This window comes from Delphinus delphis, chromosome X, assembly GCF_949987515.2.
Source record: "Delphinus delphis chromosome X, mDelDel1.2, whole genome shotgun sequence".
NCBI lineage: Eukaryota > Metazoa > Chordata > Mammalia > Artiodactyla > Delphinidae > Delphinus > Delphinus delphis.
The window spans coordinates 948,757-960,886 of NC_082704.1; the positions used below are offsets into that span (position 1 = coordinate 948,757).

At 39.8% G+C, this 12,130-nt stretch overlaps 1 protein-coding gene and 1 non-coding gene across 3 annotated transcripts in view; one reads left to right on the forward strand and one right to left on the reverse strand.

Moving 5' to 3' along the window:
- The window catches only part of F8 (coagulation factor VIII), a 120,522-nt gene that overhangs the window by 19,517 nt on the left and 88,875 nt on the right, over nt 1-12,130 (forward strand). Inside the window, exons 4-9 of one of the 2 annotated variants that reach the window (XM_060002873.1) lie at nt 871-1,083; nt 4,359-4,427; nt 7,082-7,183; nt 9,010-9,231; nt 9,964-10,216; nt 10,512-10,683. In XM_060002873.1, coding sequence (XP_059858856.1) covers nt 871-1,083; nt 4,359-4,427; nt 7,082-7,183; nt 9,010-9,231; nt 9,964-10,216; nt 10,512-10,683 — 1,031 coding nt within the window. The remainder of the gene's footprint in view (nt 1-870; nt 1,084-4,358; nt 4,428-7,081; nt 7,184-9,009; nt 9,232-9,963; nt 10,217-10,511; nt 10,684-12,130) is intronic. The other variant, XM_060002874.1, reaches the window with a different exon arrangement.
- Nucleotides 5,159-5,286, reverse strand: LOC132419078 (small nucleolar RNA SNORA25). The gene has a single exon (XR_009518092.1). It is a non-coding gene; the product is annotated as a small nucleolar RNA SNORA25 (small nucleolar RNA).

The following is a 12,130-nucleotide window of genomic DNA, read 5'->3' on the forward strand; positions in this document are numbered from 1 at the left end:
GATGAAGCCAATCGTCCGTAGTGCTCACTGGAGGGGCACCCCTTTAGCAAAGAGGCTGACTTTATAGTGGGCCAGTGCAGGGGGTCTCTTGTACAGCTCTGCTGGAGAGGTCCCTCTATTAGATGTATAGCTGTTGTGGGGTACGATGGGGTATAGATGAGGAGCACCCTGAATGCCTTGGGAGGCTCTGGAGTCTCAGAGACCCTGATGAATCTGAGAAGCTAAGGTGCGTTGCTAGAAAAATAGTTCAATAGAAGTATAAGTGTTATGGTCAGTGAGTTTCAATATTTTCTACTTCAGTCCACTGAAATGATGTAGAAGCAATGACACGTCACTAACAATGAAAACATATAGTGCTCAGTGTAGAATAGAGGTATCAGGATAATCCAGGGGTCAATTTTAACATCACTAAGGATGGGACAGCCAGAAAATATCTGCCCCTGATATGGTCTGGCCCGCCAGAGAAGAACCAAGTTAAAAACAACATTTAAAAAAATCTCTGCGTCTCACCCTTCCCTGACCCTCACCAGTGCTCAGTGAAGAGTCTGGGACGAGAGTACATACCCATGTATGTCTACTGAGTTGAACTGACTTGAATTAGGTAAAAAGATGCAATAATGAAAGCAGTATTATTGTTACAATCTGGAGGTCTCAGAGGACCACTCAACCGCTCATGTTTGCATTAGTGGTCAAGAACTCCTCTGCAACATATAAGGCTTCTCCCCATGTATAGCTGCTACTTGTTAGTATTCCAAATTAAGTTTCAGGAACACTGTTTCTTGTGTAGAGTCTACTGGTGACAATAAACTTGATGTTTCCTTGAGTGGGCAATGGGCATAGGAAGGACAATTTTATCCCTCCTTGATTTAGGTGCTGAATATGAGGATAAAACCAGCCAAAGGGAGAAGGAAGATGATAAAGTCATTCCTGGTAAAAGTCATACCTACGTCTGGCAGGTCCTGAAAGAAAATGGTCCAACGGCCTCTGACCCACCATGTCTCACCTACTCATATCTTTCTCATGTGGACCTGGTGAAAGACGTGAACTCAGGCCTCATTGGAGCCCTGCTGGTTTGTAGAGAAGGTAAGTATAAGAAAGAGTAGGATTGAGATGAAATAAGCCGGCAAGTACAAACATCTGAAAGAGGTTTCCTTTCCCTAGTGTCCTGCCATGGAAAGGAGAATAATGTAGTCTCCGAGAAGAACAGATGCCCATCCTGTGTAGCCAGAATGCACTCTAATGTTCAAGAAAAGCCAAGTTCTGGAATTAGGTCTCTCTTCTCTTCTTCTGCTTTCTACTTCAGATATCCTATGGGCTGTCTCAGTAGTGCCTTTTATAATTTTGTGTTAGGTGCCTTGAAACCTCCGTGAAGGTAAATACATCCAAGTGTGTGATCAATGGCATATAGACCACTTCAGGAGGTTAGTCATCTGTAACCCAAAAACATAAAAATCTGAGAAAAGCAAGCATTTATACATGTTTATAAGTTCTTATTCTAAAAATCATAGTAATTTAAATTAAACCTTTTATAAAAAATTTTTTCCCGGGAATTCCCCGGCGGTCCAGTGGTTAGGACTCTTCACTCTCACTGCTGAGGGCCCGGGTTCAATCCCTGGTCATGGAACTAAGATCCCACGAGCTGCACGGTGCAGCCAAAAAAAAAAAAATTATTGAAGTATAATTGACCTACAACACTATTATAGTTCTAAGTGCACAACATAGTGCCAAGTGAATGAACAAATGAAAAGATGCTCAACTTGCTAATCATCAGGGAAGTACAAATCAAAACCTTGAGCTATCACTTCACACATATCAGAATGGCTATTATCAAAAAGACCACAAATAACAAGTGTTGGCAAGGATGTGGAGAAAAGGGAACCCTCCTGCACTGTTGGTGGGAATGGAAATTGGCACAGTCATTATGGAAAACAGTATGGAGGGTTCTCAAAAAATTAAAAATAGAGCTACCATATGATCCAGCAATTCCACTTCTGGGTATTTTTCAGAAGAAAATGAAAGCTCTAATTCGAAAAGATGTATGTACCCCAATGTTCATTGCAGCACTATTTACAACAGCCAAGATATGGAAGCAACCTAAGTGTCCATCAACAGATGAATGGATAAAGAAGATGTGGGGAATATTACTCAGCCATGAAAAAGAATGAAATCTTGCCATTTGTGACAACATGGATGGACCAGAGGGCATTATCCTAAGTGAAATAAGTCAGAGGGAGAAAGAAGATACTGTATGATTTCACTTATATATGGAATCTAAAAAACAAAATAAATGAGGGACTTCCCTGGTGGTCCAGTGGTTAAGAATCCATGCCCCCAACGCAGTGAGCATGGGTTCAGTCCTGGGTTGGGGAATTAAGATCCCACATGCTGCACAGCATGGCCAAATAATAATAATAACAAAACAGAAACAAATTCATAGATAAAGAGAACAAACAGGTGGTTACCAGAGGGGAGAGAGGTGGAGGGATGAGTGAAATAGATGAGGGAGTCTAAGAGGTACAAACCTCCAGTTACAAAATAAATTTGTCACAGGGATGAAATGTACAGCATGGGGAATATAGTCAATAACACTGTAATAACTTTGTATGGTGACAGATGGCAGCTGGACTCATTGTGGTGATCTCTTGTAATGTATAGAAACATAGAATCACTATGTTGTGGACTTGGATTATATGTATAATGACACGTGTCCATTATATTAGTATCATACAGTATCATATACGTCATATAGTATCATATATCATATAGTATGATATATATGTCATATATAGTATCATATCACTGCCCTAAAAATCCTCTGTGCCCTGCCTATTCATCCTTCCCTCTCCTACCCTCTGGCAACCACTGTTCTTTAAATTGTCTCCATAGTTTTGCCTTTTCCGTATGTAGCCTTTTCATATTGGCTTCTTCCACTTAGTAACATGCATTTAAGGTTCCCCCATGTTTTTCATGGCTTGAGAGCTTCTTTCTTTTCAGTGCTGAATAGTATTCTGTTGTCTGAATGGACCAGTTTATTTATCCATTCACCTACCGAAAGACATCAGTTTCACTACTTGATAATTTAAAAAATATATAATAAAAAAATTAAAATCTTTTCAGACAGCTTTACCTGTATTTTAAATTTGTATGGGTGAGTTAGTTTCTTCGTCCAATTTAGCTTTTACTTTCCAAGCATTAAGTGTACAAGAGAGGACTTCTCTGGTGGCACAGTGGTTAAGAATCCACCTGCCAATGCAAGGGACACGGGTTCGAGCCCTGGTCCGGGAAGATCCCACATGCCGCGGAGCAACTAAGTCCATGCACCACAACTACTGAGCCTGCGCTCTAGAGCCCATGAGCCACAACTACTGAGCCTGTGTGCCACAACTACTGAAGCCCACATGCCTAGAGCCCATGCTCCACAACAAGAGAAGCCACCACAAAGAGAAGCCCGTGCACTGCAACGAAGAGTAGCACCTGCTCGCTGCAACTAGAGAAAGCTGGTGCACATCAATGAAGATCCAATGCAGGCAAAAATAAATTAATTAATTAATTTTTTAAAAAAGTACAAGAGAGGAAAGAACATTATAAACAAAAATCTTCCTACTCAAAATAAACCTGCAAAGAAAACTTCCCAATCAAGTGAAAAAGTATGCTAAGAAAGACAGCTAACAAATTCAACAGTTAAAGCATGAAGCAAGCTTATTTGTAACATTGATAACTTTAAATATTGATATACATGGTGTTCATTTAAAGTGTGAGTATGTGTTTAATATAGACAGTAGTTATTTTGCTCATAACTTTTTTTTTTTTTTTTTTTTTTTTGCGGTACGCGGGCCTCTCACTGCTGTGGCCTCTCCTGTCGTGGAGCACAGGCTCCGGACGTGCAGGCTCAGCGGCCATGGCTCACGGGCCCAGCCGCTCCACGGCATGTGGGATCCTCCCGGACTGGGGCACGAACCCGCGTCCCCTGCATTGGCAGGCGGACTCTCAACCACTGCGCCACCAGAGAAGCCCTCTTTTTCTGTTTTCTGTTTGTTCTGAATATACATATATATGAAATATGGTTATATGGACTTGTAGTTTGTATGTCTTTTTAATTTCTTTTTTAGTAATTAATTCTTAGTGTATTTTATAAAAGCAAGGGTCTGCAACAAATCTGAAATTTTTAAAAAAGTCCTTTACCCCGAATAATTTTAGAATTACTGGCATAGGAGATGTGACACCAAGGAAATAATGTTATGGTAAAGTTAGTAAGAGACCAAGAGACAAAGCAGTTGATGAAGTAATGTATCCTCGTAGTGTCATTTTCCTATGAGAGGATTTTCAATAGAAGATAAGTGCTCTCACTTCTTTTTCAGGGAGTCTGACCAAAGAAAGGACGCAGACCTTGCACGAATTTGTACTACTTTTTGCTGTGTTTGATGAAGGTTAGTGAGCTGCAGTCTGAATTTTGGTCTCCTGAAAGAAATGAAATATATTAATTTAATGTGGTACTTGAGCATGAGGGCTGTTAATGTCCAGAGGAAGTGATTACAGAAAGATCATAAACGACGTTATCATTCAGGAATGATGCAGACAGGGATGAAAATGAATTCCAAGGAAAAAATGTAAGCTGAGTTCCACTGGCAGCTATGAAGTAAGAAGATAGAGTAGCTGGGTAACCTTGTCCCTCTTATTAAATCCATCAACAAAGACTTTTTGCTTTACTTTCTCTTTTTTTTTCCGGTTTGAAGCAAAGGAAAGTTTTATTCTTTGTGCAAAGAACAGAGAAGTGCGAGCTTGGACTCTAGAGCAAACGCCCTTCCGACAGGCCGTAGGCGGGGCTGCTTTATAGGGACGAGGGAAGGGGCGGAGCTCTCCCGGCAGGCGCAGCTGCAGACGCAGTGCGTGCACAGCGTCTCTGCACACGGCCTGCTGCGGCTGTCTGGCCTTGAGCGTCGTGGGCAGCTTCTGCTCCCAGCGGCGCAGCTGAGTCAAACCGGCAGGTGACGTGTCAAACCAGGAGGTCTGGTGTGAAGGGCTAGGGGCAAGGCCTGTACCCGCGACAACGTTTCATGTATGTAATTTTGTTTTGTTTGGTTGTTTGTTAGTTTTGGTTAAACGTGGGAGACATTTATTTACTTTCCCACGTCGCCAATCATGGATACGAGTGGCTAAGGTTTCTATCTCCTCAGGAAAACACAGCCCAATTGAGTGACTATCACATCCTTTGGAGAATTTCAGTCTTTGGTCACAGCATTTAAGAGCTCCTAGTTTTGGTCCCACAAGCCCTTTTTGAAGTGACTTATTGCTTTACTTTCTAAATGCCCCCTGTTATCTTTTAAAGAAATGTTTACTAAAAATCATATATATTTAAGGTGTACATCATGATGATTTTAGATAAATAGATACAGATGGAGAAATGATTACTACAGTCAAACTAACATATCTCCTCACAGAGTTATTTCTTGTGTGTGGTGAGAGCACCCGAAATCTACTCCCTTAGCATATTTCCAGTGTTCAGTGTAGTATGATTAACTATAGTCATCACACTGCACATTAGATCCCCAGAACCTGTTCATCTTAAAACCGAAAGCTTGTACCATTTGACCAACATTTCCCCATTTCCCCAGACCCTGGCAGCCCCCCTCGTGTTCTGTGTTTCTATGAGTATACTTTTTCTTATCTTCATCTCTTACTTTTAAGTAACTTGGGCAAGTTACTTAACCCCTCTGTGTCTCAGTTTTATCCAGTTGAAAAGTGAAATAATAAGTACTGTTTCATAGGATGGTTGTAAGGATTAAGCGGGTGATTTCGTCCTCGTCGCCGTCATGATCACCTTCTGAAGTGAGACCCCCCCATCGTCTCTCTCCTGACTAGTCTCCTTGTCTTTTTGTGCCCCCTGACACTTCATTATTACTATAGCAGCCAAAGGGAGCCTACCGAAATGTGAATCTGATCTTGTCACCCCAGCCCTTAAAATCCTTCAATTTTACATCAAGGCAAAATGTAAACGTCTTAACACACTGATACATGACCTAGTCTTTGACGACCTGTCTAGCCTCATTGTGCTTCTCTTCCTGCCTCACCGTTCATCACCGTTCAAGTTGCAGCCACACCGAACACATTTTGTGTAACACCCAAAACACGCCGTGCTTTTTCTTGTATCCGGACCTTTGCTTATGCTGTTGCTTCTGCCTGGAAAGCCTGTCTCCAGCTTCACACCAAGTTTCTCCTCCTTCTGGTCCAGGTTAGTTGCCTCTTTATATATTTCCACAGCACCTTGAGCTTCCTCCTTATGACACTAAATCATCATTGCTGGCTTTATTTAATATTTATCTTCTTTGACCTTGTATTCCTTTCTCTTCAGGCAAAGTGAGGTTCCTTCTCCTCTCTGCTCCCATAATAGCCTGTTCTTATCTCTCTTACATCACTCTTCACTCTGTATTATAATTGTCTGCTTCTCTGTCTATTCGAGCTAAATTGTAAGCGCCTAGAAGGTAGAGGCTGTGTCTTCTTTGTCATCAGTGCCTAGTGCTCAGCAGTGTTCAGTAAATATGTTTAACTGAATGAACAAATGAGTGGATCAAGGGATAAATGAACTTATGAGAGTTCCCCAAAGGCTGGGTGCCTCAGAAAGGTTCAGTCCTTTGCACAAGGAGCTGCTAATAATAATATTTATAGTGCCTTTCACTCTTGTTAATTCCAGGGATGAGGTTGGAAAGCTTTCGGGTTCTTGGGCTTTCATTATTGCAAACTGGATGAAGCAGTTAGGACAGGGACAGGTACTGGCAGCCTTTTCCTAGGATGCTTTTCATGTGCCTCCTTTTAAATAAGTCAGCTAATGAATAGAATGAAATCATCATGGTGCAAATTAACCGATATTCTCCCTTCCACTAGTTATCATCTGTCATTATTCCTTTCCAAGTAGTGTCATGGATAAATATAGGGAGAGATCATTACTTTGAGCGAGAAATAGCTGCCTTTTGGTAACTGTCTTCTCCCTTTTTCTTACTGACTTTGAGGGCAAATCATCTGTGCCTACTGTGCTGACATGAGACAGACACTTAGCTGGCCCTCTATTCGCATCCTCTCTCAACAGGGAAAAGTTGGCACTCAGGAAAAAATGAGTCCTTGACACAGGCTGTGGACCCTGCATCTGCAATGCACACAATCAATGGCTATATAAACAGGTCTCTGCCAGGTATGTACAGCCTGCTCAAGAATCCTCAAGAGCTTCTGCATTCACCACAGAGCTCTCTTCTCCAGTTCTCCTCAGTTATCTGAAAATTAAGGTTTCTTTTGCTTAAATGTAAATGGGCATCCAAGGATGAACAGATATTTAAGGAAAGCCTGAAACACAAAGACAATATGCAAAGATAAAGAAAAGTAGTATGCCTTGCCTTATCATCCGTTCCATCTGGATGTTCCTGAGTTACATCCTTTTATAATAAATATAATAAACACGTTTCTAGTAAGTAAAAAAAAAGTAATAATAGGATTATATGAAAAAGAAACAATCAAAACAAGAATATGCTCACAAAATTAGGAATATGATTGTCAAAATACAAACTTAATAGAAAGTGGTATAAAGCAAACCTCCCAGAAAGCAAAACAAAAAGAGATTGAGAAAGCAAATCTCCCAGAAAGCAAAAGAAAAAGAGATTTTTAAAATCAAAGAAATGATAGAATGAAGTGTTAAAAAAAGAAAAGAGTTGAGTCTTTATATAAAAATTTCCCAGCAGGATAAATAAAATTAGGTTTGTGGAATTTCAAAGAACAAAGAGAAGATATATAAGCTTCCCCTGGGAGAAACAGGTCACATACAAAGGCATGAGAATTAGACTGGCAATGTAATAAACCAATACCTTAAAAGTTCTAAAGGAAAAGTTACTTTCAACCTAGAATTCATAGCCAAACTATAACTTAACTTTGGGGGAAGAATAAAGACATTTTCAGAAATGGTAGCCCTTAGAAGCCACTGAATATGTGCTACAATAAAACCAGAGAGTAAACCAAGAAAGAGGAAGTTGGAAAATTCAGACACCCAAGAAAATAATGAAGGACGAGGAAGGATATTTTCTTAACTCTTTTCTATATTTTTCAAGAATTCTATAATTAATATGCATGATTTCAGAATTAGAAAAGAAATTAACTTTCAAAACATGCAAGTCCCTGCTCTCACATATCAAGTTAATTAACCTCTCTGGGCATCAGTTTCCTCGCCTCTAAGTGAGGGATGATAACTATAGTTTCTACATTCGCAGGGTTATTGGGAGTTAAAACTTGTAAAATACTTTGGACAGTGCTTGATGTTACACAAGTGCTCAGTAAACATTACTGTTATTAGTTATATTGCCATCATTGACGTTAGATTGGATGTGAGAAGTGAGAGTGGGGACAAGAATAACTCTCACTTGCATAATTGAATTCGGGATGGTACCATTCACTGAAATAAAGAAGTCTGGAATAAGGTGAGGTGATAAAGATTGAAAATTTGGTTTTGTACCTGTGGGTTTTATGAGATATCCAGGTGAAGATATTGAGAAGGTATCAGTCTGTATCAGTCTGGAGTTAATACCATGAGAATGAATGATATTATTCAGGGAGAAAATTTGATGAACGAGAGAATAAGGCCTAGGGATGAGCCCTGGAGTGGTCCATCATTTAACGGATGGGTAAAGAAGGAGCAGTCACAAAATGAGACAGAAGAAGGAGCAGTCTAAGCCTTAGGGGAACAAAACTCTGTTGAAACAGAGGCCAGGGGAGGAGAGAATTTCCAGAAGAAATGAATGGTCAACAGATGCAGATGAAGACTGAAAAATACCCATTGGATTTAGCAGCATGATAGCCATTGATGACTTTGGCAAGAGCTGTTAATTTGACAGTACCCCAGTGTCCTTGGAAAGTTTGGTTCCAAGTCAAGATAATAAAATTTGTAAGGACAATTTGTTCATCCTATCCTAGAAAGTGTTTTCCATTTCAAATTCTCTACTTCTTGCTTATAGATGTGTTATTCTTACTTTACAGGTCTGATTGGATGTCATAAGAAATCAGTCTATTGGCATGTGATTGGGATGGGCACCACCCCTGAAGTGCACTCAGTTTTCCTTGAAGGGCACACATTTCTTGTGAGGAACCATCGCCAGGCTTCTTTGGAGATCTCACCAATAACACTCCTTACTGCTCAGACACTCCTGATGGACCTTGGCCAGTTTCTACTGTTTTGTCATATCTCTTCCCACCAACATGGTAATGTCTGTGGATCTTAAAAAGGAGTATTATAAATATCCAGCTCTTCTTTTAATGGAATTTACTGTCCTCTGTCCAGGATAGGGTTATGTAGTTAGCCCTCAACTGAGATTCCCTAGTTGCCCGTTTTCAGAGCAAATAGTTCACCTTGAGTGTCAGAGGGCTTGATTATTAGTAGTACCTGTGAATGTACTGGTGAATCTACCTGTGATATAGGGAGGGGAAAATGAGGTGGCAAGAGTGAGGAGGACAGTGTGTCATTGTTTTCCCAGCCTGATCACATTAAATAGGCTTCAGTACTATGGAGAGAGGGATTTGGGGTCATAGCTGAAGAGATGTTTTATGAGAAATTTAGGGAAAAGGAAAAAAGTACACTGTCTAGGTTATCATCATAAGGGCTCCAGGATATCAGTAGTGATGCCCAGAGCATTATATAGCAAATACAAATGGATATTCTGAGCAAATGAGTGAGTCTTGAAAAAGGGGTAAAACATATATTGGAGGAGAGTCAGGCAGAAGGGAAATGGTGAGTGCAAAGACCACAGGAAGAAACCAGAAAGTACCAGATAATGGGGAAGGTAATACATATAGGACAATGGCAAGAAAGGATATTGGTGTGGAGAAGGGAACACTTAAGAGAAGGCCTTGAAGGCCTAACACGAAAGAACAAAGTCATAAGAGTTAAGGCAAGAAAGTCTCATTGGAACCTGACATTCGTTTGTCTGACTCCAGATGGTATGGAAGCTTATGTCACAGTAGATAGCTGCCCAGAAGAACCCCGCAAATGGATGAAGAGTAATGAAGAAGAAGATTATGATTTTTATGACTCTGACATGGATGTGGTCAGATTTGATGGTGACAGCGCTCCTCCCTTTATCCAAATCCGCTCAGTTGCGAAGAAGCATCCTAAAACCTGGGTCCACTACATTGCTGCTGAAGAGGACGACTGGGACTATGCTCCCTCAGTCCTTACCTCCAATGACAGGCAAGTACCTTTTGACTCTTGGTGCTATCTCTTCCCCATAATCAAAAATTCTTCCCAGTTATTCAAAACAACAAATCCTTAAGCCATGTTTAAGGTTAGGTACAGGTATAGAATCAAGTGGCAAGGGCATTAATATGTTTGGTAGATTAACATAGCTAAACATCAGGGATGCTTATATTTTTCTCACTCCTTTCCTTGATTAAATCATATGAGCTATTTTAGAGTGGATTTTAGCAACCTGTCCTTTACCTAGAATTCTCCATTCCAACCTCTCATCTTTTTGTGTCTCACACAGAAGTTATAAAAGTCTGTATTTGAACAATGGTCCTCAGCGGATTGGTAGGAAGTACAAAAAAGTCCGATTTATAGCTTACACAGATGAAACATTTAAGACTCGTGAAGCTATTCAGTATGAATCAGGAATCCTGGGACCTTTACTTTATGGAGAAGTTGGAGACACACTTTTGGTAAGTTGAGGAAAAGATATAAGGTTGGGTAAGAAGACAAAGTCTGGAGGGTTTTGAGTTTTTTAAAACTTCATAATTCAGCCTTGTCTCCAATGGGCAGGATCTTTTAAAAATTATAAATGTTACGCAAATGTGGAGTATAAATTTGTTTTAAAATATTATAGAACAAAATATTTAATGCCACCCATTAAACCTGACACTCCTTTGAAATACTCATTGCTTAGACTTTCATACATATCCTTCTACAACTTTTAGAAGGATTTTACATTTGACTTGTAAGGAAAAGAACAAGAAGAATATGTGACAGAGAGTAGATATAGCCCACAAAGCCTAGAGCATTTACTATCTGTCCCTTTCCAGAAAATGTTTCCTGACCCTTGATATAGCATATTAACAATACTTATGCTTCAAATAACAGTGGCTTTAAAAAATAGGGAGTTATGTTTTCACAATCAATTTAGAGATAGATAGATGGCATGTCAACGGTAAAAAAATGCACAACCTAAAAGTTGAGAGTTATGTTTTATTTGGCGGACATTCTTAGGACTTCAAGCCCAGGAGGCAGTGTCTCAAGTAACCCTGAGAGAACTGCTCCAAGGAGGCAAGGGGGGAGCCAGGGTATATAGGAGTTTTGCAACAAATGGCAGGCAGTAGGAACAAAAGATTACTGCTAATTAAAGAAAACCAGGTATCCCGAGTTAAGGAATTTAGTACTTTTCTATGTATGGGAAGATGCAAGAGTCTAGGCTTATTGAAATCATTCCTTTGCACTGCACCTCAGCTATCTGTATCCTGTGCTTTCTCATCCTGCGTTTCCTTAAGCTGCACCGTTGGGTGTGGCTGCAGTCTGATGACTGCTAGACAGCCGGGCATTCTTTGTTTCCTCTCCTGAGTTACCTCAGGGCTCACTGATGGCTGCGGCATCCTTTGTTTACTGATATGGCAGGCAGGTTCTTAACATGGCTATATTTTGCTTATATATTTGTAAAAGGTTTTATGCATTATAAATATTAACACATTGTTATTTGTCTTTCAAATATTTTTCTCAGTCTGTCACTTGTACTTTAACTCCTTTGTGATGTCTTTTGTCCTATAAAAATTTTCAGTCTTTATGTAGTCAAGATCTTTTCTCAATCTTTAAGTTTATATTTTTCTGGATATTTTTCATTTATGTTTTCTGCCTAGGAACATCTTCACTACCTCTAAGAGATTATAAATATGGTCTACTATATTTTCTTCTCTTACATTTACATTTTTATTTTTACAATAAGCATTTTAATTGCTCTGGAAGTTACTTTTGGGCATAGAGCATCGTGTCAAATAGGGATTTCCCCAAGTGACAGCCAATTGGTCCAATCAATCCTTTCTTCACTAATTCTAAAATGCCTTTTTTATTCTATACTAAAATGATACAATCTGTTCTGTTTAACTGATCTGTTACCACACT